This window comes from Anolis carolinensis, unplaced genomic scaffold, assembly GCF_035594765.1.
Source record: "Anolis carolinensis isolate JA03-04 unplaced genomic scaffold, rAnoCar3.1.pri scaffold_13, whole genome shotgun sequence".
Classification (NCBI taxonomy): domain Eukaryota; kingdom Metazoa; phylum Chordata; class Lepidosauria; order Squamata; family Dactyloidae; genus Anolis; species Anolis carolinensis.
Window position 1 is genome coordinate 13,591,043 of NW_026943824.1, and position 27,046 is coordinate 13,618,088.

Sequence of the window (27,046 nt, forward strand, 5' to 3'; positions counted from 1 at the left end):
CGGCTCTAGGTTGATACAACAAAAAGAAAAGAAAAATAAAGTCCTAATTAGAGAGAGAGGAATAATTGTTTCTATCTAATTGCTGCCAGTTAGAAGGCTAAGCTCCGCCCACTTGGTCTCCTTGCAACCGACTCACCCCAGGGGACAGGCAGAGTTAGGCTTCACTTAGGCCTCTTCCACAGATTATCTAATTAATATCGCAAAGAACACCACTCTGAAAACAAGGGAATTCCAGACAGAAAACAATTCGGCCCAGCTAACACCTCCCAACAAAAAATTCACTCAGGGAGGAAACAGCCAGGCTTTAAAGCTGCAAGGCTATTACATGCTAATCATTTTCCCTAACTGCAGCATTCATACTTGCCTCCAACAGACAAAAAAAATCAGAAATATTGTATATTCACAACCTTTAGGAAATAATATCCCCTGATGGCGCAGCGTGTTAAAGTGCTGAGCTGCTGAACTTCTGGACCGAAAGGTCGCAGGTTTGAATTGGGGGAGTGGAGAGAGCCCTCACTGTTAGCCCCAGCTTCTGCCAACCCAGAAGTTCGAAAACATGCAATTGAGAGTAGATGAATAGGTACCGCTTCAGCGGGAAGATAACGACACTCCATGCAGTCATGCCGGCCACATGACCTTGGAGGAGTCTACGGACAACGCCGGGTCTGTGTCTTAGAAATGGAGATGAGCACCAACCCCCAGAGTCAGACATGACTGGACTTAACATTAGGGGAAACCTTTACCTTTACCTTATATACAATATATTATATTATATATTTATAAATAATTACTATTAGGTATTATTGTTATTATATTGAGATATTATTTTAGTATATTAGTAAAGGTAAAGTTTTTCCCTGACGTTAAGTCCAGTTGTGACCGACTCTGGGGGTTGGTGCTCATCTCCATTTCTAAGCTGAAGAGCTGGCGTTGTCCGTAGACACCTCCAAGGTCATGTGGCCGGCATGACTGCATGGAGCGCTCCATGAATGCATGGAGACCTGTATACCTGCTGTTTTACAAGTAAAAGGACAAAAAATATTAGTGGCTCCAGCTGTGACAAAGCATGTGTCTATTATTATTATTTTACTATATTATTATTACTATTACTTAGTTATATATATATAGTATAGAGCCATGCCAGTTGAAGTGGTGCCAAACTGCGTTAATTCCAGTTGGGTTAGGTTTTTTAACGCTGTGCTAGGGATTATGTGTAATCTTCTAACTTTATAAATTGCATTATTTATATATACACTATATTTATATAGTGTATGTGTATATATGTAATGTATATCTTTATTAATACATGCATATATGTGTGTGTGGGTGCAATGCATTAATAGAGGTACATAAATATACATATATACAAACACACACACATATATGCACACATTGTATATATACTCTATGTTAATTTGTCTTATTTTAACTATATTGATAGTTGCCTGGAGTCCCTATATTGGAAGACAGGCAGTATATATATGCATTATCATCAATCATCATTATCTATATCATCATCGCCATCAATAGAATGAAAGTTTAACTGAGCTTCCCTGACAGGCGCTACTGCGCATGCCCGAGTTAGGGCCTGCCCTGGCTTTGCCACTCTCCGCCAACAGGTGTCGCTGCCTCCTTATGGGGCGGCCATAGAACTAGGGAAAATCTGAAGGCTCTTCTGCGCATGCGGACTGGCTTTCTCTTTGCGCATGAGCACCTGGCACTCGATGGATGCTCGTGTGCGCATGCGCCCTGGCAGTCTTGTTCCTGGTCTGCTTGTCTGCCCAGTAATCCATCCTTTAGTTCTGAAGGTAAGTGTCCACAATATTTATATTTATACTTACTTTTGTGTAATTTCTGTCTTGTAAGAAGCTCAAGGTTGTTCAGGTTTGTCCTTTTTTTTTGCTCTGTATGATGAGAAAGTGAGGCTCAATGAGGACTGGAAACTTGGATCTCTCAGCTTAAGGCCTTCTAACCTCAGACCCTGCAACAACAACAACAATAATAGCAATAATAATGATACAGATTGTGCATTCTTTACTCCAAAATACTCCAAAATTATCCCCATTTGCAAGAGTTTTGAAATGCATTTTGCTATTTTAATTTCTCCTTGCTTTAATGTCAGAAGGGCCTTCATTGTTTATTAATTCTATGTTTATATTTCAGTGCATGTAGTTTCAATATTAAATATTTTAATGTCTATTTGCTTTAGTGACAGAAAGGGCCTATGTGTTGTTGAAGGCTTTCAGGGCTGGAATCACTGGGTTGCTGTGAGTTTTCCAGGCTGTATGGCCATGTCCAGAAGCATTCTCTCCTGACATTTCACCACATCTATGGCAGGCATCCTCAGAGGTTAAACCCCACTTGCCTAGTTTCCAGCAGACCTCACTTCTAAGGATGCCTGCCATAGATGTGGGTGAAATGACAGGAGAGAATGCTTCTGGAACATGGCCAGACAGCCCAGAAAACTCACAGCGACCCATAAAGGGCTCATTTTTATTTTTTATTCATTTATTTAGGGTATTTCTACCCCACCTTTCTCCGCAATGTAGACCCAAGGTGGCTTACAGTGTACCAGCATATAAAATCGATCAAACAGAAATACAAAAAAGAGGAAAAACCATAATTAAACATCAATCAATAACTTCTATAAAATAATTATTTATTATTTATTGACCATATTAATAATAATAATAATAATAATAATAATAATAATAATAATAATAATAATAAGTTTATTTATATTCCGCCTCCATCTCCCCCAAAGGGGACTCGGGGCGGCTTACAGCAAAATCAAAATACAAGCAATGATAAAATATAAAACATCAAAGGACAAAAACAAAACCTTACCACAAAATATTGCTCTCCATGCATTGTTACATTGCAGAGTCATTGAAAATGTGTTTTTTCAATCCTCGAAATAATGTTTCCGATTCCCTTTTCCTACAATGATCCAGTAACCAGTTCAGTTGTGGATATGTTATAGTGCTTTCCTCCATGAACACAGTTTTATAACAATAGGCTTGGTGTTGTACTTTCAAAACCTGGGGCCGGTGAATAAAAACACTGCAAAAGAGTAATATATTTTCCAAAAAAGTCTTTTAAAATTTGAAATATATATGTAAATGTATATCCCGCCTTTCCCTGCCCCGAAGGCGGCTTACAACTGTACTAGGTCAGTGCCTTGGGCATAAAAACATCAAATAAAATTATACAGTAGAGTCTCACTTATCCAAGGTAAACGGGACGGCAGAAGCTTGGATAAGCGAATAACTTGGATAATAAGGAGGGATTAAGGAAAAGTCTATTAAACATCAAATTAGGTTATGATTTTACAAATTAAGCACCAAAACTTCATGTTATACAACAAATTTGACAGAAAAAAGTAGTTCAATATGCAGTAATGTTATGTTGTAATTACTGTATTTACGAATTTAGCACCAAAATATCACGATATATTGAAAACATTGACTACAAAAATGGCTTGGATTATCCAGAGGCTTGGATAAGTGAGGCTTGGATAAGTGAGACTCTACTGTATTAAAATTGATAGCCTCCTCCCTGTGTATGCCTCTCTATGTACCAACATTAACACCCCCAATATCCTCCGATACTTCATTTAAAAGCCTTATTAAATAGAAAAGTCTTGCTTCTATTTTAATGCATACTTCACTGAGTAGTTTTTAATGTCTTTAAATGTTTTCATGTGCATTTGTTTTAATGGCAAAAAGGGAGGAGGGAAGGAAGGAAGGAAGGGGAGAAAGAAGAGGAAAGAAGGACGGAAGGCTGGAAAGAAGGAAGAGGGTTAGAAGAAGGATGGATGGAAGGAAGGAGCAGGGAAGGTCTATGAGGGAAAGCAAGAAAGGGAGGTGTAAAGAGCTATGAGCGCTGCCACCAATTTGTAATGATGCAACCACCAAAAGACTCAGAAAGGAAACCTTTTTGAAAAAAAATTCCCTTCTATCTTCTTATTCACTTTAGATGGTAACGCAACTTGGTTTATAATATATGCGACAGAGGAACAATAACAAGTTTATTCAGGCACAGAGCTTAGTGGTTACAAAAGATGTTTCTCACTTAGAGGCACTTTTATTAACAGTTACAATAGTAGAATGAGGTAAGACAAACTCCCTAAAGTGTCATTCCTTTCACTTAAAGTAGTTAGAACTTCTTCTTCTGCTACTTTTAAACCGCAGTCACCCTGTGATATACAATCACAGATTCTCTGTTCCTTACCAGGACACAGACTACATTAAATAAGTCACCAAACTTATTTTAAATCGACTCAAAAATTGAACAATTGAGTCCCTTGATCCCCTCAACTTAGGATCAATCTTCCCTGTACCTCATCAGAGCACAGACTGAATCCCTTTTTTAAACTCTGCACTTTTTCAGCAGAACAGCAGTTGGCTCCGCCTACTTCTCCATGGCAACCAGCCTCTGAGTGCTGAGATGTAATAACTGTAATACTTACCCTTTTAAAACACAAACACACAATTAAACATAACATCTGTAAACCATAAATTCATACTTCATTACAGGAGGGAAGGAAGAAAGGGAGAAAAGGGAAAGAAGGAAGGACAAGGGAGAGAGAGAAGGAAGAGGAAGGAACGGAAGGAAGGGAGGAAAGGAGAAAAAGGAAGGAAGGCAGGATGAAAGGCTGGAAAGAAGGAAAGAATGGGGAGAGAAGAAGGAAGGATGGAAGGAAGGACAAAGGATGGAAAGAAGGAAAGGGGAGAGAAGGAAGGCAAGAAAGAGTAGGAAAGGTATATGAGGGAGAGCAAGGGAAGAAGGGATAGAGAAAAAGGAAGAAAGGGAGAGAGGAAGGAAAAAAGAGGAAGGCTGAAAGGAAGAGAAAAAAGGAAGGAAAGAAGTGGAACAGAGGAAGGAACAGAAAAGAGCAGAGGTGTTGGACTCATCGCTGACAATGGAGGCCCAGATCACTGCCATAAGTAAGCAGGCCTTTTTTCATCTTCGCCAGGCAAGGAAATTGGCATCCTACCTTTCGACAAAAGCATTGGCAACGGTAATCCATGCAACAGTCACCACTAGGTTGGATTATTGTAATGCCTTATACACCGGCCTCCCGAAGACAAAAACCCAGAAGATCCAAATGGTCCAAAATGCGGCAGCCAGGCTGCTAGCGGGATCATCTATAACATCCCATATTACACCGATTCTGAAACAACTGCATTGGCTACCAACAGAACATCAGATCTCTTACAAGATACTGATCCTGACATTTAAAGCTCGAAATGGCCAAGGACCATTATATCTTAGGGACCACCTCATTCCTTTTTTCCATCAGTGGTCACCTCGATCCTCCCAGGAAAATCTCCTATATGTACCGGGCCCTAGGGAGGTACGCCTGGAAGCTACAAGGCATAGAGCCTTTTCGACCTATGCTCCAATTCTGTGGAACTCATTGCCTCCATATCTTAGAGCAATATCAGAGTTGCGACCTTTTGGAAAAGCGCTCAAGACTTGGCTGTTTGGTTGTGCATTTAAGTAAATCAGATCTAATTTTCCAAATAGTCACCGTTGAATGTTTTTATGTTGTGGAATGATATTTTAAATTGTAAGGTGCTCAGAGCACTCTGGTGGAGAGCGACTAATTAAGAAATAAAGTGAAGTGAAGTGTATAAGAGAAACCATAGAAAGAAGGAAGGAAGAGGGAGAAGGTGTAGGAAGGAAGCAGAGAGGAAGGAAAGAAAGAGCCATAACGAAAATGAGAACGGGGGTCCAGTAAGAAAGATCTTTGTGGTGATATCCCCTCAGGCCCCGGAGGCATGAACACTGCCCAGGGCACCGTGGGCAGCGACCCAGTCATCCTGGCCACCGCCGGCTATGACCACACCGTCCGCTTCTGGCAGGCCCACAGCGGGATCTGCACCCGGACCGTCCAGCACCAGGACTCCGTATCCTTTAGCTGCATGGGAAGGCAGGACGCTGGGCCTTGCAACCTACTTACGCAGGGTTTAGAGGGCTGAATGGGGTTGCTTTCTGTTTGCCCCTTAACCTCTTTTTCCAGCAGGTCAATGCTCTAGAGATCACTCCGGACCGGACCATGATTGCCGCGGCTGGTAAGGATGCAGTCTACAGACAGCATGGATGTTGCACAGTTTGTGTGCTTATTACAGTGGTTCCCAACCTTTGGACCTCCAGGTATTTTGGACTTCAACTCCCAGAAATCCCAGCCAGCTTACCAGTGGTTAGGAACCGTGCAGCTGAATCCCAAAACACCTGGGAGCCCAAAGATTGGGAATCACTGGCTTATTACATGTCTCCAAGGGGGCATCTTCACTGTGGAAGTAACACAGTTTGACATCACTTTTAACTGCTTAATACAGTAGAGTCTCACTTATCCAACATAAACGGGCCAGCAGAATGTTGGATAAACGAATATGTTGGATAATAAGGAGGCATTAAGGAAAAGCCTATTAAACATCAAATTAGGTTATGATTTTACAAATTAAGCACCAAAACATCATGTTATACAACAAATTTGATAGAAAATGTAGTTCAATGCGCAGTAATGCTATGTAGTAATTACTGTATTTAGGAATTTAGCACCAAAGTATCACAATGCATTGAAAACATTGACTACAAAAATGGGTTGGATAATCCAGAACGTTGAATAAGTGAGTTTTATGTGTTTTTAATGTAATTTTTATCCTGTATTGTTTTAATTGATATATTGCATTACTGTTTTATCTGTTTTATATTGTGATTGTATTATGTTGCTTATATTTTGTCCTTATGTTGTTTGGGCCTCTGCCCCATGTAAGCTACCCTGAGTTCCCACGGGGAGATGGTGGCAGGATATAAATAACGTATTATTATTATTATTACTACTACTACTACTACTTTTTGGGCTTCTCTGCCAAAAAGCATGGGTGCCTCACCTACAATTTCAGAGCTTTGAGGCAGGGCAGTTAAAGTACTGTAGTGCCAAACTTCATTACCAGGCCTTTGGGAGCTGAGACGGTATCTCTTCTGCAGGCTACCAGCACATCCGGATGTATGACTTGAATTCTAACAACCCGAACCCTGTTATCAACTATGATGGAGTGAGCAAGAACATCACCTCGGTGGGCTTCCACGAAGACGGGCGCTGGATGTACACTGGGGGAGAGGACTGCATGGCCCGCATCTGGGACCTCCGGTTCGTGGCCCCTTTCCTCGCCTTGCTAGCCTTAACCCCAATGGGGCTTTTGCACAGCACTGCCATCCCCCTTAGCATGGCTACAGGACTTGGGGTTTCCAGTTCAGGAGGGGCAGCTGTTCTCTGCTGACTTCTTTACACACTATAACGTATATTATATCTTTGTCGCTGTTCTCAGATGCCTTTCCATCACACATTTTAATGTATATTATATCTGGGTATAATATATCCAATCCTCCTCACCCATCCGGAATTGGTTTCTGCTTTCCAGGTCACGCAACCTGCAGTGCCAGCGCATCTTCCAAGTGAACGCGCCCATCAACTGTGTTTGCCTGCATCCCAATCAGGTATTTGTGTTCCAGAGTGATGGGGAATGAGGCCCTTCTTTCCTTCCTTACCGCCTCCCTCCTTTCCCTTTGTTGCTGATGCCTCTTGTATGTCTCTCAGGCAGAGCTCATTGTCGGGGACCAGAGCGGGGCCATCCACATCTGGGACCTGAAGACAGACCACAATGAGCAGCTCATCCCAGAACCCGAGGTCTCCGTCAACTCTGTCCACATCGATCCCGACGCCAGCTACATGGCCGCTGTCAATAGTTCGGTCAGTGCAAAGGGGGGACTTTATTATTTTGCCTGCCAGAATATCCGAAACTGGATCCCTTAGGTTCTGTGTTCCTTGTCTCTTTCTCGCAGGGCAACTGTTATGTGTGGAACCTGACTGGTGGCATTGGAGATGAGGTGACGCAGCTCATCCCCAAAACCAAGATCCCTGCCCACAACCGCTATGCTCTCCAGTGCAAATTCAGCCCAGACTCCACGTGAGTAGCAGTGTTAGCAGAGATTTTGTTTCGTCCATTCACTTGCCCTTGGAATAACCTGAGGGATCCAGTGTGGCCCAGTGGTTTGAGTGCTGGCTTAGGACTCTGTCTCCAGAGGTTCTTTTTCATTGTCTGCCCCTAAATGGTGGACTGTTGTATTAGAAATGCACAACAACTTGGTTGCTTCCTTTGCCCTTTCACCAATTCAGAATGTCGGGAGGCTGAAGTCTGAAGTTACTATGTGTGTTAAATGCTCAGAGCAATGGCTCTATGTTCCTAACCTCTCTTTCCCTTCCAGGCTTCTGGCTACTTGTTCTGCCGACCAAACCTGCAAGATTTGGAGAACCTCCAACTTCTCCCTCATGACAGAGCTGAGCATCAAGAGCAACAACCCTGGGGAAACTTCCCGAGGATGGATGTGGGACTGCGCCTTCTCGGGGGACTCCCAGTACATTGTCACAGGTGAGGGAGCTGGTCTCAATGGCAGGAAAATAAGATACTTTTAGCACCAAAGTTAGAAAACATAAGATTATGGTGGCCCCAATATCCATCCCTTGACAGAGGAATTCTGAATGATAGGGTCCAAAAGAGGGAATTTTTTTGTGTATTCAGAATACTTCTGGAGGGTAAAATTGTTTGCTGCAAGGTGGACAAAAGAAGGGTGTTGCTTAATTTGCAAGAAGCTTCCATTCAGCGCTGAAATTTGTAGCCTTGCAGTAACTAAGTATTCAAGAGGGCGGACAGATTTGATGGCTTAAAAAAGGAAGTGGTTAAATTCAGAGCTTCTGTAAATGGCTTTATCACCTGTTGTGTTTACTTGATTGTGGGAAACGTAATTGTCCCTGTCTCTTGCTGGGAGGCTGCTGTTTGAATTGAATAATGGCCACTCACAATCCTTTCTCCTGCTTTCCTTCCCAGCTTCCTCAGATAATCTAGCCCGGCTCTGGTGCGTGGAGACGGGAGAGATCAAAAGGGAGTACAGCGGGCACCAGAAGGCCGTCGTCTGCCTCGCTTTCAACGACAGTGTCTTGGGCTGAGCTGCAAAAGAAAGTACATTCCAGGAATTCTCAGACTCCCTGTTGCTGTCATTTGGGTCAAACCGACAAATGTTGGCCTAACCTCCAGCCTCAGGACCATAGCTGACTTCCATACTTTCTACCTGGAATGCGACCCACTTCCCCTCCAAACAATAGCAACTGTAAAGATTTGCTTCTTGTAGAAGCAGTGGCCTTTTGTAAGTGAAATGAACAACTTTGGTACTGAACTTATAAGAAGGGAGGTGTGTTTTTTGTAACAGTTCAGTTTATGCACCTTTCCCTCTCCATCCAAAAGGCTCCATCGTATTTGCACACAGGTATGTCACTTGGGGGCGGATCTATAAGCTCACTGTTGCAGAAAGAAAAGTGGCTTCTTGAAGGAATTGCATATAAGATTATGGTGAACCATAGAATTGGGCACATATGATGTTTAAAATCAAGCTGAGGAGCCAATAGCCTTATTCAAGGCTCATGATAAGGAGCGGAAGCAGAGTAGCTTCATCCCTTTCCATTATTGCTCTCTTTATGGTAAAGAAAGACATCACTTCTCATGTCATCTCACCATACAGTCCAGAACCATGAAAAACATCAGCATTTCCTATAGATGCTTCCACTACTCATTTTCCAACTGTACTGTTCTCCTCATGCAAACTGACTGAATAGAGCTGATCTTTCTTTAGAAACATCTCCGCATTCCTGAATTCTGCTGAGATATTTGCAAACTTTGCAAATAGAGGAACGAACTGTTGGTTTCTCACTTTTCCTGGTAACACAATAGTTGCATGGGCTTATTTCCTCATTTTGTGCTTTTTACTTCGTTACCTAATTGTGTACAAAATGTTTGTAAAAACCCATAAGATTTCATTTTACATAGCAAGGCACGTATGACCCAGGCTTAAGGGCACCTTTTCTACCCCACCAATGCAGCTACTTCTAGACAACAATGGTTATTTACAGATTACAAGTGGAAGACAACAGTTCTTGTAAATAAAACGTATATACTGATAAAGATTGCAATACAACACAGCTGTTTGTGTGTGCCATTGCTCTTCCAGCTCAAGCCCGGACTGGATCATAAAATAGGCAGAGAGAGGGTTTTTCAAGTGTAAAAGAGCAGGGGCAAAGAGAGGCCAGACTCCTGGGAGGGTCACTCAGGAAGGTAGTAGAAACAGATGGAGACACAGATGTTGCTTGGGAAGCAGATGTCGATACACAGGTAGATCAGCCGCTGCTTGGGAGGGCCTGCAAGGAAGGGAGCACAAGTGTGGGAGAGGGCCTTTTTTGGGAAACACCTTTCAGCTGAGCAAAGAGAGGAAAGACTCCATATCAGCAGGCTCTGAAGCAGAAGAATCACTATTTGCCTATTTTGTCTCAATTTCAAAAAGCTCTTCTGGATTGTAGCTGTACATTTGTAATGCTGTACCAGATTCTAAAAGGCAGGAGGCTTAGTCTACTATATTACTGAGTTTCTTAAATTATTACAGTCTGGAACCTTACAATAAAAACTTTTTCGATACTCTTCTGGCTATCTCACCAGTTTGTCTCATAGACTTCCACAGTAACAACATGACAATGTGTATGCATTTGGAAGCTCTTAAAGCAGGCATGGGCAAACTTCATTCCTCCAGATGTTTTGGACTTCAACTCCCACAATTCCTAAAAGCCTACAGATAGATAGGAATTGTGGGAGTTGAAGTCCAAAACACATGGAGGGCCGAAGCTTGCCCATGCCTGTCTTAAAGGGGGCAGATAAACATCCGGGGAGTTTTCAGGTCCTTCTGTAGCATCCTCACAATATAAAGGGGTTTGTGTTGCAGTTATGCTCCCCAAGAGGTGCGGGCAGACAGAAGTTGCAGGCTTATTGACTACTGCTGCTGACAAGAGAACTCCAAATTTAGTGTCTGAATCTAATTTCACCCTAGTGGACAGGACAGTTGCAGTAGGAACACTGCTGTATCACCAGATTAAAAGCATCCCCTAGAAATGTCCTTTTCTGGCACAAGAGCAGTATTGAACAAAGGTCTTGACTTTCTTCTACCTAACCCTTTGGTACTGACTGTTTGTTTCCTCATGCCCCCAGAAGGCCTCCAGCCAACTCACCCTCTTTCCTCTTGACCCAGTAGATGGGGGCCTGCTCGCATAGGGCTCGGACAGCCTCCCCGGCCTCCTCTGGTCGCACTGGCTTCCCTGGCACGACCTCCAGGAACTCCCGGTAGTACTGGGTCCTCCCGTTGGGAAGGGGCACCTGGTCCACCTGGGGAGGAGAAAGAAAGGCAATGTGGTCCTTCCTGCATGGCACTAAAGCCCTGCGCCCTTCCATTCCTTAGCTCCTCCCAATCATTTCTGCATCTCACTGCATAAGAGTCACCCACAATTTTTTGGGTGACAAAATTGGTATCTTTGTGCTCCTCGCATAATAATCACACAGCCTTTTGGGACTGAATTCCCCTTCCTTCCTTCCTGGTCTCTGGGGCTTGGATCTTCCTTCCCTCCTTCCTCTAATAGGTTTGCCTTAGGGTTGCCATTTGTCAAAGGCTCACAACCATAAGAACAGGGGCTCTCTTTCATAGGATCAGCATAAGGGGAAGCTGACTTGATGGCAAAGAACAAGGATGGGAAGAAATGATAGCAGGCTGCATGCTGCTGCAAGATGACCTTCTTTAAAATTCATAACATACTAAGAAAGTTGTTGAAGCTACAGCATTATTTTTGAAGGTGTTTCTCCAAGCCACAGACAGCCCATCCATTTCACTAGAGATTAGTAGGCCCAGAAAGATAGGGTGATGGCAAGATCCTGGGTATCTTGCATTTCCCCGGTTTACCTTCTTGTAAGTCCTGGCAAAGTTTTGAGCCAAATGGAATCCAAAGGGGTTCAGCCAAACTGCCCTTGTGTTCCCTCCCAGGGGGGCTTGTGCTGGCATTCCTGGCCAACGGGGCCTTTTCTTTTTCCCGAAATCAAACCTCTGCTTTCACCCTTGACGGAAGAGGCCTTAAATGTTTTGTTTCAAGGGCTGTTATACATCATTACTCAGAAACCCGGCAGCTGACAAAAGCATCTTTGTTTGCATGCTGCCATGCACCAGCCAGAGCACTTTCTCTGCCTCTCTGAGCTCTGGCCTTTGCGTCTTCTGACATTTCTTCAGGTAAAAGGGAAAGGAGAAACTCACCTGCCTTGGCCAACCACATAATATCCCAAGTAAAGAGGGAACATGGCACTGTAAAGTTGTGCACTGAGTGGCACAATTGCACAAAGATTCCCCTTATATAACCACAGCTAAGAATAAGCAAGTTTTTTGAACTGCCCTAGTCTCCAATCTATATGGCATCCCAAAGGATCTGTCTACATTGCACATTTATATCACTTTTATAACACTTTAAGCTCTCTATGGAATTCTGGGGTTTATACCTTGGGGAGAGGTACTTAAAAATCTCCACCGAATGATCATTTATTAGCACAGTTCAAATCCTCTGAGAGATTATTTTACATACTCCACAGAAAACTAAAAATCTCATGATTCTATAGGACAGAACTTTGACAGTTAAAGTGGTACCAAAGTGGTATAACCATTTGATGTAGATACCCCCCAAAGGTAACAAGAGTTTCAGGTAAGAGTTCTGGGCATAAACTGGTCCTGTGAGGCTACATTAGTGATAGGAAGCATGTGGCCCTCCAGATGTTGTTGGACATTAACTCCCAGTGTTACTTGCAATGAGCTGTTTTGATTAGGGCTGCTGGGAACTTGAAGTCCAAGAACATTTGAAGGGTCCTGTACTACTCCCCTGTCCCTGCTATGTAGAGCTCCAAAAGGTCAATGAGAGCTTCCTTGAGTTAGAAATATTCGTTGCCTCTCTGTGAATGCCAAAAGCCACTCGACGTGGAAGGAAGATAATTCTGAAGAAATGCCTGGCTGGATTAAAGCATTTTTTTCCTCCTAGAATGAGAGCGTGACAACAGAATGAGAGCCTTTCTTCCATTATGAGGAAGCAACACCTGCTCTCCAGAGAGATATATGGCCTTTATCTACACAGAGGTTATATTTAGCAGCCCTGGCTAATACTTACTAGTCTCAGTCACAGGTTACAGATAAATCATGTCAACATTCCAAAGAGAGATGAATGACTGGCAAGCAAACCAGGCCGTAACCTTCTGCCCAAACATTGTTGGGTGCCTTCAAGTCATGTCCAGCTTATGGTGACACCCAGGTGAAGCCAAGATTTTGCTCAGAGAGCCTGCTGTTGCCTCCTTCTGAAGCAGAGACATTACCTGAGATCATGCAATGGTTTTCCATGGCTGACTGAGAGCCTATCCCACACTCAAGCCACGAAACCATCAAAAAAGAATAAATTGATATGCATGCCAGGGAATGACATGCTGCCTGTAACATGTTTATTGTTGCATGTCTTCAAATTAACCCCAAATTATGGTGATCCTCTTGTAGGACTTTCTTGGCAGGATTTCTTCAATGGAGGTTTACCTGTAGCATATAGCCTGTCCCTCTAAATGTACCCTCCCTGAACAATTACTCTTCCTCTGAGGGAAAGAGGATTAGAGCGGATTCAACAGAGGCGGCTTAGTGGCCCAAGGCTGCTTACCCTGCGCTCAGACATGTTGAAGGACATCTGCACGGTCTCTCGGTCCCAGGCATCCATCATCCGCAGGTAGCAGCTGTGTTGCCCCATGGGCTTGTAGCAGACGTAGCCCTGAGGAGAGAAACAATGGTGGACTGGAGATTTCATGGGCCGAGAGTTAAATGAAGGTATTCCACCACTCACTATGAAACAAGCTTAGGATTCCCTTGGCTTTGTGCTTTTGCAAGCTTCAAATGATTTGGTGACTATGAATGAGAATTTACCAAATCATTCTCGGCTCAGGTCTTACAAATCTAGGCCAATTCTTTCATTGAGTCTCTCAATTTGCAATGCAGGCCCTCTCTTTTCCTTCTACTTTATTGTCTTTTCAAGTCTTATCTTCTGATAGAGCCAAAGTTCTAAAGCAATGAGAAATATTTTCTAGATACTTCCAAATTTTGCTTTTAAAAGGCATTTTGACAGAAGCTTACGATTTAAATGCCATTTTCCTTTAAATTCTAACAACGGCAAGAAGTTTGGCACAATTCTGGAAAATATCAGGATTCCTTGTAAAAAAATGTCTTGAATTTTTATTCTATTTTTTGTCTTTGGATTGTTTTATATTTACTGTTTGCAGTCTCAAGTCCCTATATAACAGGAAAAGGATGGAAACAAAGTAAATAAATAACGTAAAAATGCAACTTAAAAACATTTTCTGATACACTGTTAAAGTAGCTTTGTTCATGTTTGCTACATTTGTGGACACTTTTAAATATCCCTCTTATTCAGGCATGGGTAAAAGTTGGCCCTCCAGGTGTTTTGGACTTTTAACTCCCACAATTCCTAACAGCTTACCAGAAGTGAAGAAAGTATTCCAGACCTATTCTGTCATTAGCCAGAAAGAAAAACAAACGTTTTCCTATTACTGTATATCCCATTCATAGTCACTGCCCTTGGAGACCACAAAAGTATACTTTATATATATTGTTTTCTAAAAGGTTTCTGCTTTATACAACAACAAATACATGTTACCTTATGACTGGAAAAAGCAGCTTCAACCAAAAGACTCACGTTCTTGCGGTCAAACAAGACCGTCGAAGTCTGGTTGCTTGGGGAGGTCACACAGTAAGTCACTGTATCCTTGAACTTATTGATGATGGCCGACTGGTTCATCTGGGACCCAGGTTGGTTCTGAAAGTTTAGCCGGACCACCTGCACAAGGGGCTGTGAAGATAGAGAAGGAAGTGAGAAGGAACAGCAAGGAGAACCTGCCCAGAGAATGGAGGGGTGCAGAAGCCCACCCTATATGTGAGACCATATCCCTGGGAGCTTAGGAAAGTTAAAACCCATTAAGGGAAGATGGAACCGCGGCAGACAGCAAAAAGGCTTAAGTTCCAAAGACCAAATGTTTTGGCTCCAAGGAGTCAAGAGACATAGGTAAAAGGTACCATAAAAATCAACACACACTTATTTGGTACTCATTCAGAACACAATAATGAACAATAACCCTTCTGCAACCTGACAGATATTCTGTTTTTTTGCTAAACAACTGGAACCAGAAAATTGTAACCCTTCTACTGAGCTACTGCTAAACAGAGATCAACAATTAATCCTGCTATCCCTGCTTAGGAACTAGGGCAGATTTACAAATGCATGGCAGGACACAATAACAGAAATACAAATACAGAAATGTGGACACGAAGGGGAGGAAATCACGCTTGGCTGCACACAACAAGTGCCATTTAATTCAATTAAGGTTAACTAATTGGATTGTATATTATTGTTAGGCAATGGGGGGAAACTCAACACCTTCCAGATCTGCTCTGGGTTTCTAATGGCTAATTACTGGAGGACATTCCTAGGGAGATAAAGTCTTACTGCTACAATTAACTGAGTAGCTGAAAGCAGTAGCAGACAGCACAGTGAGATGAAGTCAGTAATGAAGCCGAAGTCTTACCTTGGGCGAAGTTTGGGTCAAGCTGAGAGCTGCTGCTACAGTGATGCAGACCAATCCGCAGACCAGAATGACAGAAAGGATGACCCAGAATATTCTGGAAGGGGCTTTGGATTCTGTTGGGGGAACCCTCTCCTGCGAGCCAAGGTGAAACCCATCCATTAGAGGAACCACAACATCTGTGCAGGCAGCTTCCCATAAAATCATAAAATGTTACCCTTGGCAGCATCCCACACAAGTACTAACAAGAGATGCTCTGCTTTGTGAATTCAGATCTCAAAAATGTCTATGTCTAATCTATTAGTTCAATACCAGTATCGAATAAGCTTTTGATGTAGACTCCCCTTGAGTCCCTCTCTTTGGATTGATTGGATAAAGTGATTGATTGAGTGATTCATTTGTTTCCTAGAACATGCCTTCTTTCCTGTGAAAGAAGAGCAAAACTGCCACTTTAATCCCGGCAATCTTTAGCCTTCGGGAACACAAGATCTTGTATGAACTTGATCAGATACTCCACAGTGTTATCACTAATATCAAATTCCCATTTTCAAGCTCCCTCCTGCAGGAAAGTCCAAAATATTCTGCCACCTGAAATGTGAAATGCAAGATGCACCTGTCTCATATGGAATAAAGAAGAAACCCTTGAGGAATTTTGACTCAAACTCTGTATCATTTGATTCCTTCAAAAAAAAAAAAAGGTGGGAGAGATAAAGAAGAAGCAGGGAGGACCAAAGTAAGGTGCCAGGAGGGGTGATTTATTGGAGAGGGGGGAAGAGCAAGGTACTTACTGGTGAGAGGGTGGTGGGGGCCCCGGCCTGCTCCTCCATTCCCGCTGCAGCCCTGACTTCTCCAACTCTGTCTTCTGACAATGCAGGAGTTGTGCATCATCAGAGCCCTCCAAATCTGGCTGGAAACATGATAATCTTCCCACAAAGGCCAGGTAAAAGAGGCACACCTAGGCACCTCAGTTTGGAGAGAGACACGTGGAAGTGAAATTCTAGATCCCCGCAGCAGGGGGGCAGGGAGCGGGACTGCAGAGAGATGTTGTCTTGGGCACGATGATGGGTTCCTTGCCCTTCCTTCCCAGACAGACAGAGCATTCATGAGGAACACAAACAGGGGCTTTGTGTAAGGTCTTAGCCTGCTGGCACACACCCTAAATACCTCCATAGATGTAGAACAAGAAAAAGTGGCTTGCCCCCCAACCCTCTGGACAGGTGAGATGTTAGCAACCGTTACAGGAATATTCACTCCAATATCATTTATTGGTCTTGCTTCCAAAGTACGAACTTAAACATCTAGTGTTTTTTCACTACATTAGACTGCAGCTCTCCAAAGTAAATAGTAATGTCAAGGTGAATGGGTTATCCAAACCTAGATATATATGTTTCACATTACAAGCTGTCAGTAAAGTTAGCTGCCATTTTTGAGAAGCCAAGATTCAGCTTAAAGGTTTGTGAAAATGACTTCCTTCCTTCCCTTTTCTCCCAAGACAGATAGAAAGAGAAGAGATGGCTTTACAAAATGAAAAAGCCCATCTAACAGAATCTATATTTGCTTAGCACCCATCAGTATTGTGAAAGCTCCAGGCTCCAACAGTCTCATTAATTCAATTTCTGCTGGACACTGTCAACTCTACTTGATATAAAGAATGCCAGAGCAAAGTCACAGAAGAAAAGAGTACTATCTGCTCCCTGGCAATTAAAGTGGAAGAACCAATACTGACAGGTTTTCTTTTTAAAAGAAAATCCAATGCAACGAGCTGAGTCACTTTGGTCAGTTGAATAGGACAGCCAGTTAAAGTCTGGGATGTTTACTCCAAAAACTTGTAGCCACATTGAACAGACAAGTCAAAAGAGTAGTAAGAATGTAGCTACGGAGCAGTAAGCCTTCAGGGGAAAAAAAAATCAGAAAGCTGTGGTGAGGACTTTGACATATCATTAAAATATGTCTGATGTAAGACTCCCATAGTATTTGAAATGGCCCAAAGGAATTTCTGAATTATGCTTTTTCCCAAGATATGGGGCAAGACAAAGATGTCAGCTTGTCAGCATGAATTCCCTTCCTTGCTTGAAGCGCACCTGCCATCTTTTGATTCTAAGCTATTTTGTCTGGCAAAAGATCACAGTGCCTCCTTGAGTGAAAGAGAGAAAAAAAGAGGTGTAAGGGAGGCAAGAGAGAGAGGAATGCTTTTATGCCACATTCCCAGACTTTAGAATTCAAGTGAGCATACTGTGTGCTTCATGCCTCAAAGGTTAAACCTGGGCTCATTTCCTCCTGGCAGACATCCATCCTGCTTTAGCTCTACTATGGCTCAACTGTCCTTTTCATGCCCCTCAAGAATAAAGAGAAAAACAGTGTCAGTTTCATTATTGGTAATGAACATTTAGATGATTAGAATGGTTAGATGCTTTAAGGAAAGCAGCAAGCAGGTTTAAAGAGTTGAAAAGGTTTTCAAAAGCACTCAACAAGTTTAAGTACAGATTTCTCTGCAAATGTAATATATCCCCTACTCCTTTGTGATTAGCCTGAAGTTAAGTAGTTTTGGTCTTTTTAGCATCATAACCCATTAAATGATGAAGGGGTACTAACTCACCCAATGTAATAACACTTATTTATTTATTTAAAACAATTATATTCTGCCCTTCTCACCCCGAAGGGGACTCAGGGAGGAGCACAAAATATATGTGGCAAAGGGTTGTTGTGTGTCTTTTGGGCTGTGTGGCCATGTTCCAGAAGTATTCTCTCCTGACGTTTCGCCCACATCTATGGTAGGCATCCTCAGAGGTTGTGAGGCATGGATAAACTAGGCAAACATTCAATATATGGCAAACATTCAATGCCAGAACATAAAATAAATCATAAATAAACATAAACACTAAAATCAGTTAGCTTCACATTAAAATCATTATTTAAAACCATCACAAGTCAGCCTTACCATATCTGGTCAGCAGGATGAACACTTACAACACTCTGACAACAAAAGCCACTGAATTTGTTTGAATATAGCATAGCATTTTACTGAAGTGTTTTTCTAATAAAATATTTCACTAAAGAAACCTGGCAAGTGGAAAAACCCAGATTATTTGTTTGTCATGACTATTTCTATCTCCCCAAAATACAGTTCTCAGTAATCCTACACTAGCAATCCCGCCATATCATTTTTGCAATGCAACTTGTAAAATTCCTGAGACATAAAATGAAAAGATGACAAACACAGAAAACCAGTGACACTTTTGTTTAATATGACTCAAGTATAGGACTGGCGTTCCTTAACGCCACAACAGTGACTGTGTGGTCATTCACCATAATACAGTTTCACAACAAGGGCACAGAACAGTAGAGAGATGACAATTCCACCATATTCAAACAGGCCTGAGCCACCATTGAGAGGGTCTAAACATTCATCATAAATGACACATTCCTCAATTTTTCCCAGAATTGCACAAGTCCCAGGAAAAGGACCACAAGAGAAAGAAACAGTTTCCATTACTGAAAGTAGAGAACAGCATTTAGGGTTACAAACAACTTTGATAAAGAAAAAAAGAAAAAGATGTTGAGAGAAAAATTACAAGAACAGAGTAGAATCACTATGCATCTTTAGTACCTCCAAGCAGATGCCCATGCCATACAATTATTGCTTTATGAAACAGTGGCAAGCTCAAACAAGTTTCAAGTGTCTTCAGTATAGAAAGTGTAGCCTGCACACAAGGTCAGGGTGATCTGGGCTAGGCCTGCAAAACAAAGTACTGCTAAGTGTCTTCTCTTGGTTGCTAGGCGTGACTTTTCCGTTTTAAAACCTTATATCTACAGTGCTAAGGTATTTGGCATTGACGCCCAGAACAAAACTGAAGACTGGCATTTAGTGCAGCTAGGCACTAGAAAAAAATGCAGCTCATCATATTAACTGAAAACGTGCAACTCAGAATAGCAATTTTCCATTTTTACCAGAAGAGATATGCAAGGAATTTTTCTTCTGTCTTCCGCAACACAGAAATAATACATTAGCAGGAAACCCTGGACTTGTTATTGTTGCTGCTTCATGAGTACTGACTCCAAAATGGCTGCGGAGCACCTGTTTACACCAGAGGACTCTCCCTGAAGGTGCCCCTTATATAAAGTCATCTACTCTTGCAGCCACAATATACCAGCATCGGTGAGGCATGGAGGGAAGCATGAGAGCTTTTGTTTCACCATTTAACAAATAATTCTAATACAACTACAGTTTAGAAATCATCAAGTAAACCTCAACTATTCTTCCTTAAAAGAGTGTTAAACCCTGTGGATAATTCTAATGATACTTTGGTATGTGCACAAGAATATGAGGAAGATCTATTAGAAATAATCAATCCCTTTTGACCAATACAACTACATTTTCAATATATTATATTCACTTTTAAAATAGACATCTTGCTTTTAAAATAGACATCTGAAGCTCTTTATGTCGCTATATACATTCACCAATTTCAACAGGGGCATACAGGAAACACAATAGAATCATCCATATTTTGCATATTAAGCAAGTGCAAATGGCAGAGTGAGGAGAGGGCTACAACAAGACTACCTGACAAACAAAGGGTTTCCTTTTTCCTGACATCACCTCAGGATCAGGTCATCGAGAGATGGGACCTGAGTAACCATTAAAACCAAGCTTAAAGTTAAGCTCTAAGGATCAGATAAGGACAAGTGCCCTCAAACTATTCATTTCCCTGAATTTCCAGACGAAAAAGAAATAAACCACAGTGCAATGTTTTAACAGTAGTCTGCCCAACACCCTTCAAATCAGGTGGGAAAGACTCTTCCCTGACACTGGAGCACTGCAAAAACCTTTAAGACATACTGGATACTTTCACAACACTTGAAAACTGACTGACACAACACACTTCCCTTTTTGGTTCAAAGTGCATTCTTACAAGGAATTTGTAAACAGATAATCCCAATTGAAATGTATGCATAAGAAGCATTTTAAGGTGCAAGGATCAGCTCTGTGCAAACTGAGGTGACACTACCAGCCTCAAGCCACTGGGGATGGAGGGGAAAATACCTTTCAAAATCTGGGTAATCTCCCTTTTCTAATCTTGGAGGGCAGGAAGAAGATCAGCTATGCTATCAACATAGTAATCAGGGACTAGGCTTCTGCGCTCAGGGCAGTCGCTTTCTAAGTGGCCCTGGACTTCTTCTAGTGTGCTGACTCCCGTAAGGGTCAGCAGAGTCGTCAGGCCACAGTTGTTACCCATGAGGATGTCTGTGTCCAGGCGATCTCCCACCATGATAGTGCGAGCAGGGTCGATGTTGAACTCTTTCATTACGCACTCAAAGATGTAGCGGCTGGGCTTGCCCACGATGAAGGCCTCCCGCTCCGCTGCTGTCTCCACTGCTTTGACGAGGCAGCCAGTGCCTGCAGGAAAAAGAAAAAGTAAGCAACCACTAAGCCATGAAATGTGGAATGAGGGAAAACTCAGAACCCCTTTCCAGACCTTGCCAAATCCTTTTAGAGACTGAAGCTTTTTTCCATTCCCTTGATCATTATGATAAGGGTGCACTGGAAGATTTTATTATGCAAGTGACCTCCAGTTTGGACAAGTTCCCTTCTATGTAGTTTTGTGAGATGGAGAGTGGGGGGGGGGGGGGGGGGACGGGGACGGACGATGCAAACCATTGCATTTATAAGTAGTAGAAATGTCTTTAGGTCTAGGAAGCTTCTAGAGTCACAGAGGCTTTGTAGTCCTACCCCCTGCTTGAGATCAAGTCTATCCTGGAGAAATAAGATGAAGGTCTGCACATAATCCATCCTAATGGTGCCAAGTCCTACTCCACCCCTAAAACTTTTCAGCTCATGTAAACTACATGCTGTTATAAAAGGCAGCCCTCTACACATGTCTTGATGCCCTGTACTGGGCACAGAGCAGCCTCCCTTGAGATATGGGGACTTGGGGAGCTGTGGTCCAGAGCATAACCTTTCCCAAGCTCTGCCACTATTCACAGTGCTGGTGAAAAATCCTATGCCCCAGCCCTTTTCCAGGTCAAGCATATTGTGTGTGGACTGGGCAGAGCACTGCCTCCCTCAAGGGGGTTAGTGGGGGTTCTGGGCATTAGAGTTGCACTCTACCCCCTTTCATGTCATGGCTATTGTGGGGGAAATATACCTGCCATTCACCCCCCCCCACCTTTCAGGATGACCATATTGTGTGCGTATGCTTATAAGGGAACATTTTGCATCTACCCTGGATCCATGAATTGGGTACTATGTTGCTTCACTCGAGGGATAGGATTCGGGAACTGTTGTCCAAAATACAACATTCCTGCACTTGGTCCTTTTCAGGACAAGCATAAGCTGTGCATATATATCTTTGCTATATAGCTCTCTCTCTCTCTCTCTCTCTCTCTCTCTCTCTCTCGAATTGATTTTAATCTTGGATATGTTTAACATTTTATATAATGTGATTTTATTTTGTAATGGTATCTGCTTTTATATGAATTGTTGTTTTGTACATTGTTTTTAGGCACTGAATGTTTGTCTATTTAGTGTAAGCCACCTTGAGTCCCCCCGGGGAGAAAGGCAGGGTAAAAATGATGTAAATAAATAAATAATTGAGTGGGGATTCTGCTAACTGTAGTGCAGAACATAACCTTTCTCACTTGGTCCCTAGCCATCCTACTCCCTCCTCTTACAGAGCAACTAGCTGGATATCTAAGCTAGTTATCTATACACATAATAAAAGTGAAAAATTTGTATGTGCGTATGTGGAAAAAGCCTCCCGCCTCCACAAACAGCTATAGTTCCCACTGTGAAGAAGACACCAATAGCCCCCCTTCCACTGAAATGCAGGTTATAGTGAGTGCCATGAACATGAAGCCCAAACCCTGCCAGTGTTTTCCACAAACACCATTCTGCCCCCCCACCTAAGTGAAGGCTTTCATGCAGGGACAATTTCATCCTAGATGTTCTGTTTTTCCTCCAGAATGGACATCCCAGGGTTCCTTAATTTGCATGACCCCACCAACTGCCTCTACCGTAACCTTTTCCTATGGTACACAGTTAACAGAGGAATTGATCAGCAACTGAACAAGAGGTTTGGGGAGAATTTACAATGATTTACAAGAGTTGTACTTAACCTACATCCAGAGAGCAGTGCTAACCCAACCAACAATGGATATGGACCAAACTTGCCACTGATAATGGGACTTGCAGTGCCTTCACTGATACTGTGACCCCCACCAACAATGAACTGGGACCAAACTTGGCACAGAGAAGCCCCATGACCAACTGAACATACTGCAGGGGTTGTGGGAATGGACCTTGACTCTGGGAGTTATAGTTCACTGAACCAGTTGACGTCAGATCTGGTCCAAACTTGGCACACAGACCCAATATGACCAACTACGAATACTGGCAGGATTTGGGGGTGATTGCCCTGGGAATCTGGGAGTTGTAGTTCACCCTTATCCAGACAGCACTGAACTCAGCCAGCCATGGATCTGAACCAAACTTCAACAATATTGCCTAACATCTCAAAACCTACCTAACATCCCAAAACAAACAATGCTTTCTTCTAATAACACGGGCACTGCCGGGTCCCTAAGCTAGTAAATAATACAGTGTTGGGGGCCCCTCCCCCACAAAAACATAGTATTATATAATACTAATACTGTGCTTTGGTAATAATATATTATATATATAGAATATTGATAATATTTTAATGTAATACAATATAATACTAACAATAATACAATGTAATAATATCAATTATATGATGTATATTAATGTACTACTACTAATAGTATCAACTACCTCTTGTTTACAAAACTCACTTAGCGCACTTTTACCCAGTTCGTTTTTATGATTCTACTGTTGTATTTTAATATGCTTTTTATCAATGTTGTTGCTATTTTTTAATGTTGATGTTTATTCTCATTTGTGCGTTGTTTTTGTTAATTGTTGTGTTTTATGTTTCTTATTGTATTTGCCTGGGCTGTCACCCCATTTAGCCACCCCGAGTCCCTTTGGGGAGATGGAGGCGGGGTATAAGAATACACAATGCTAATATTGTGCAATGCTAATTATATAATATATTGTATGTACATATAACTAGTAAGCTGCTCTGAGTCCCCTTCGGGGCAGGGTATAAATGTAGTAATGAAATGGATTTGCCTGAAATGTCATCTGGATGCCTCAGGCTAACCTGTTTCTTATCCCTGTGGAGGTTGGAGCCTCCAAGAAGCAGAAGTGTGGAAGGCCCATTCCACAAAGCTGTATAAAATCCTGCATTATTTTCTTTGAACTAGGTTATATGACAGTGTGGACTCAGATAGCCCAGTTCAAAGCAGAGATTGCGGATTATCTGCCTTGATATTCTGGATTATGTGGCTGTGTGGAAGGGCCCGAAGAAGCCTCAGAGAACTGTGCTCTGCTTCTTTACGTGGAATGCCAAATTAAACTGCAATTATTATGTTTTCCAGCCATTTGTTATAGCACAGGTGGAACGTGTGGAATGTGGGCTCAAAATCTTTCCACCATGTCTCCTTTACCATCAGATGGCAGCACTCCCCCCCACCCCCAAGGTCTAACTGCCATTCTGGACCAGAATGAAGAAGATGGGGCCAGGAAGACATCTTTCCACCTGTATCAATTTAATGATATAATAATATATAATAGGTAAAGGTAAAGGTTTTCCCCTGACATTAAGTCCAGTCGTGACCGACTCTGGGGGTTGGTGCTCATCTCCATTTCTAAGCCGAAGAGCCGGCATTGTCCACAGACACCTCTAAGGTCATGTGGCCACTGGCATGACTGCATGGAGCGCAGGAGCGGTACCTATAGATCTACTCACATTTGCATGTTTTCAAACTGTTAGGTTGGCAGGAGCTGGGGCTAACAGTGGGCGCTCATTCCGTTCCCAGGATTTGAACCTGGGACCTTTCGGTCTGCAAGTTCAGCAGCTCAGTGCTTTAACACACTGCGCCACCACCAGGGGCCCCAATATATAATAATATTATACTATATTATATATTATAATATAATATACTATATACAGTAGAGTCTCACTTATCCAACACTCGCTTATCCAACGTTCTGGATTATCCAACGCATTTTTGTAGTCAATGTTTTCAATATATTGTGATATTTTGGTGCTAAACTCGTAAATACAGTAATTACTACATAGTATTACTGCGTATTGAACTAAATTTTCTGTCAAATTTGTTGTATAACATGATGCTTTGGTGCTTAATTTGTAAAATCATAACCTAACTTGATGTTTAATAGGCTTTTTCTTAATGCCTCCTTATTATCCAACATATTCGCTTATCCAACATATTCGCTTATCCAACATATTCGCTTATCCAACATTCTGCCGGCCCGTTTATGTTGGATAAGTGAGACTCTACTGTAATATAGTATTAGTTCTCTCAGGTGCCTCAGGCTCCAATATATTATACTATACTACTATGTAATATTAATAATATTATTATGATGTAATACAATGTAATAATTATAATTCACTATTATAACTGTATATTTTTATTACATGCAATATTACTATTAATATTGCAATATACCCTGTTTCCCCTAAAATAAGACATCCCCAGAAAATAAGACCTAGTAGAGGTTTTGCTGAATTGCTAAATTTAAGGCCTCCCCCGAAAGTAAGACCTAGCAAAGTTTTTGTTTGGAAGCATGCCCAACGAACAGAACACCGGAGCATGCAGGATCGGTAAATGTACGTACCATAGAATGTTGTACATGGAAATATTGGTAGTAACAAGAAATTCTTGATAGGATTCACAGTTTGTCTGGTTATGCTGGTTTGTGATGGCAACTACTGTACAGTATATACTAAATGTTCATTTTTTTGTTCAACAATAAATGTGAATTCTTCTTCATGGAAAAATAAGACATCCCCTGAAAGTAAGACCTAGCACATCTTTGGGAGCAAAAATTAATATAAGACACTGTCTTATTTTCGGGGAAACACGGTAGTCGTATAATATAATATATTGTATGTTTATATACTTGTAAACCGCCCTGAGTCCCCTTCGAGGTGAGAAGGGCGGGATATAAATGTCGCTAATAAATAAATAATAAATAATAATAAAGAAATAAATAATAAACCCACTATTCCATATGTGTATGTGTGTGCCCCTCTTCTCTCTGTCTGCGCATGCTCCGCGCGTGCCTCGCTCCACGTACCGGGCAGGGCGCTGCCTCCTTCGAGCGGGAGGCGGTGGTCGCGGTTGGTGCCGACCAGGAGGCACTGCGGGTCGCGGCGGAGGTAGCGCAGGGCCAGGCAGAGCTTCCCGTAGGAGAAGTGCTCGTCGTAGCCGACCAGCACGGCGCCCACCGAGGGGTCCAGAGCGGCGCGGGTCCCGAAGAGCACCGCGGGGGACTCGGAGGGCGACGACAGCGACTCCGGAGTGGGCCCGGCTCCCAAGTGGGGCACTCCGGCGGCCTCCAGCTCGGCTGCCAAGGCGGGCCCGCCTAACACGTACGTGGAGGAGGCTCCCCCGGGAGGCAGGGCGGCGCGGAGGAAGCGGGCGGCGCAGAAGCCGGAGCCGAAGACCTGCCGGGCCTCCGCCGGAGGGAAGCCCAGCCGCCGCAGCTTCTCCGTGTAGGCCTCGCGCGTCCGGGAGGAGTTGTTAGTCACGTAGCAGAGCAGGCGCCGCTTCTGCTTCTTGTCGTTCTCCCCCTCCAAGCGGCGCAACGTCTCCGCGGCGCCGGGGACGGCCGTGTCGCCCCGCCACAGCACCCCGTCGCAATCGAAGAGCACCGCCTCCGCGCCCGAGAACACCGAAGGCGCCAAGGACGGGTCCAGGCGCCGGCAGCGCTTCCCGCCTCCTCCCGCCGCCGCCATGATGGAAGAAAGCGCCTCAGAAGGCGCCCTCAGGTTTTCCGGCGACGGCGGTTGGCTGAGGCGCCTCCTGGCCCCGCCCCCCGAGCGCCCCCATTGGGCAAGAGGTTTCGCAAGTGGCCTTAGAATTGCCTTCAGGTCACCTCTGAGGGTCCGGCGATGCCGGTTGGTTAAAAAACCCACGAGAGCCCGCCCCCCGAGCGCCCCCATTGGGTGAGGAGCTTCAAGGCTCCGAGAGGCTTCAAGACCCCCCTCCCTTCCTTAGCTTCAGGTGCCTTCAATTCCCCTCAGGGCTTCCGACGACGCTGGTTGGCTGAAATGCCTCTTACTCCCGCCCCCCGAGCTCCCCCATTGGGTGAGAAGCTTCAAGACTGAAGCTTCAAGACTCCCCCTCCCTTCCTTAGCTCTCTCTCAAGTGCCTTAAGTTCGCCTCAGAGTTTCCGACGACGCTGGTTGGCTGAGACGCCTCCTAGTTCCACCCCCCGAGCGCCCTCATTGGGCGAGAGGTTTCGCAAATTGCTTTAAGATTGCTTTTAGTGTCCTTCAGAGCTTCCGACGTCGCCGATTGGTTAAGACCCCACGAGAGCCCACCCCCCGACAGCCCCCAATGGTTGAGAAGCCTCAGGACCCGCCTCCCTTCCTTAAACTCAGATTTAAGGT

General features: G+C 43.3%; 3 protein-coding genes across 5 annotated transcripts; 1 reads left to right on the top strand and 2 right to left on the bottom strand.

Moving 5' to 3' along the window:
- Nucleotides 1-1,690: 1,690 nt before the first annotated feature.
- mlst8 (MTOR associated protein, LST8 homolog) lies at nucleotides 1,691-10,532 on the top strand. Of its 2 annotated transcripts, XM_008123116.3 has the most exons (9): nucleotides 1,691-1,808; nucleotides 5,776-5,915; nucleotides 6,029-6,080; nucleotides 7,000-7,162; nucleotides 7,434-7,509; nucleotides 7,610-7,762; nucleotides 7,855-7,979; nucleotides 8,278-8,441; nucleotides 8,898-10,532. In XM_008123116.3, exons 2-9 carry the CDS (start codon nucleotides 5,787-5,789, stop codon nucleotides 9,014-9,016), a joined length of 981 nt encoding a protein of 326 aa, XP_008121323.1. In that variant the 5' UTR covers nucleotides 1,691-1,808; nucleotides 5,776-5,786; the 3' UTR covers nucleotides 9,017-10,532. The 2 variants fall into 2 exon arrangements, with proteins under 2 accessions (XP_008121323.1, XP_062820758.1); XM_062964688.1 differs by lacking the exons at nucleotides 5,776-5,915; nucleotides 6,029-6,080 and having other exon boundaries at nucleotides 1,719-1,808.
- On the bottom strand, nucleotides 9,995-18,619 carry bricd5 (BRICHOS domain containing 5). The gene is made up of 6 exons (XM_016998439.2): nucleotides 16,328-18,619; nucleotides 15,543-15,674; nucleotides 14,657-14,809; nucleotides 13,610-13,717; nucleotides 11,117-11,270; nucleotides 9,995-10,258 (listed from the first exon to the last, which is right to left on the bottom strand). The coding sequence occupies exons 1-6, from the start codon at nucleotides 16,364-16,366 to the stop codon at nucleotides 10,164-10,166; spliced, it is 681 nt and encodes a 226-aa protein (XP_016853928.2). The 5' UTR covers nucleotides 16,367-18,619; the 3' UTR covers nucleotides 9,995-10,163.
- Nucleotides 18,620-18,762: 143 nt separating this feature from the next.
- pgp (phosphoglycolate phosphatase) lies at nucleotides 18,763-26,735 on the bottom strand. Of its 2 annotated transcripts, none has more exons than XM_003229158.4 (2): nucleotides 25,729-26,611; nucleotides 18,763-20,937 (listed from the first exon to the last, which is right to left on the bottom strand). In XM_003229158.4, exons 1-2 carry the CDS (start codon nucleotides 26,594-26,596, stop codon nucleotides 20,612-20,614), a joined length of 1,194 nt encoding a protein of 397 aa, XP_003229206.2. In that variant the 5' UTR covers nucleotides 26,597-26,611; the 3' UTR covers nucleotides 18,763-20,611. The 2 variants fall into 2 exon arrangements, with proteins under 2 accessions (XP_003229206.2, XP_062820757.1); XM_062964687.1 differs by having other exon boundaries at nucleotides 20,703-20,937; nucleotides 25,655-26,735.
- Between the last annotated feature and the right edge of the window lie 311 nt (nucleotides 26,736-27,046).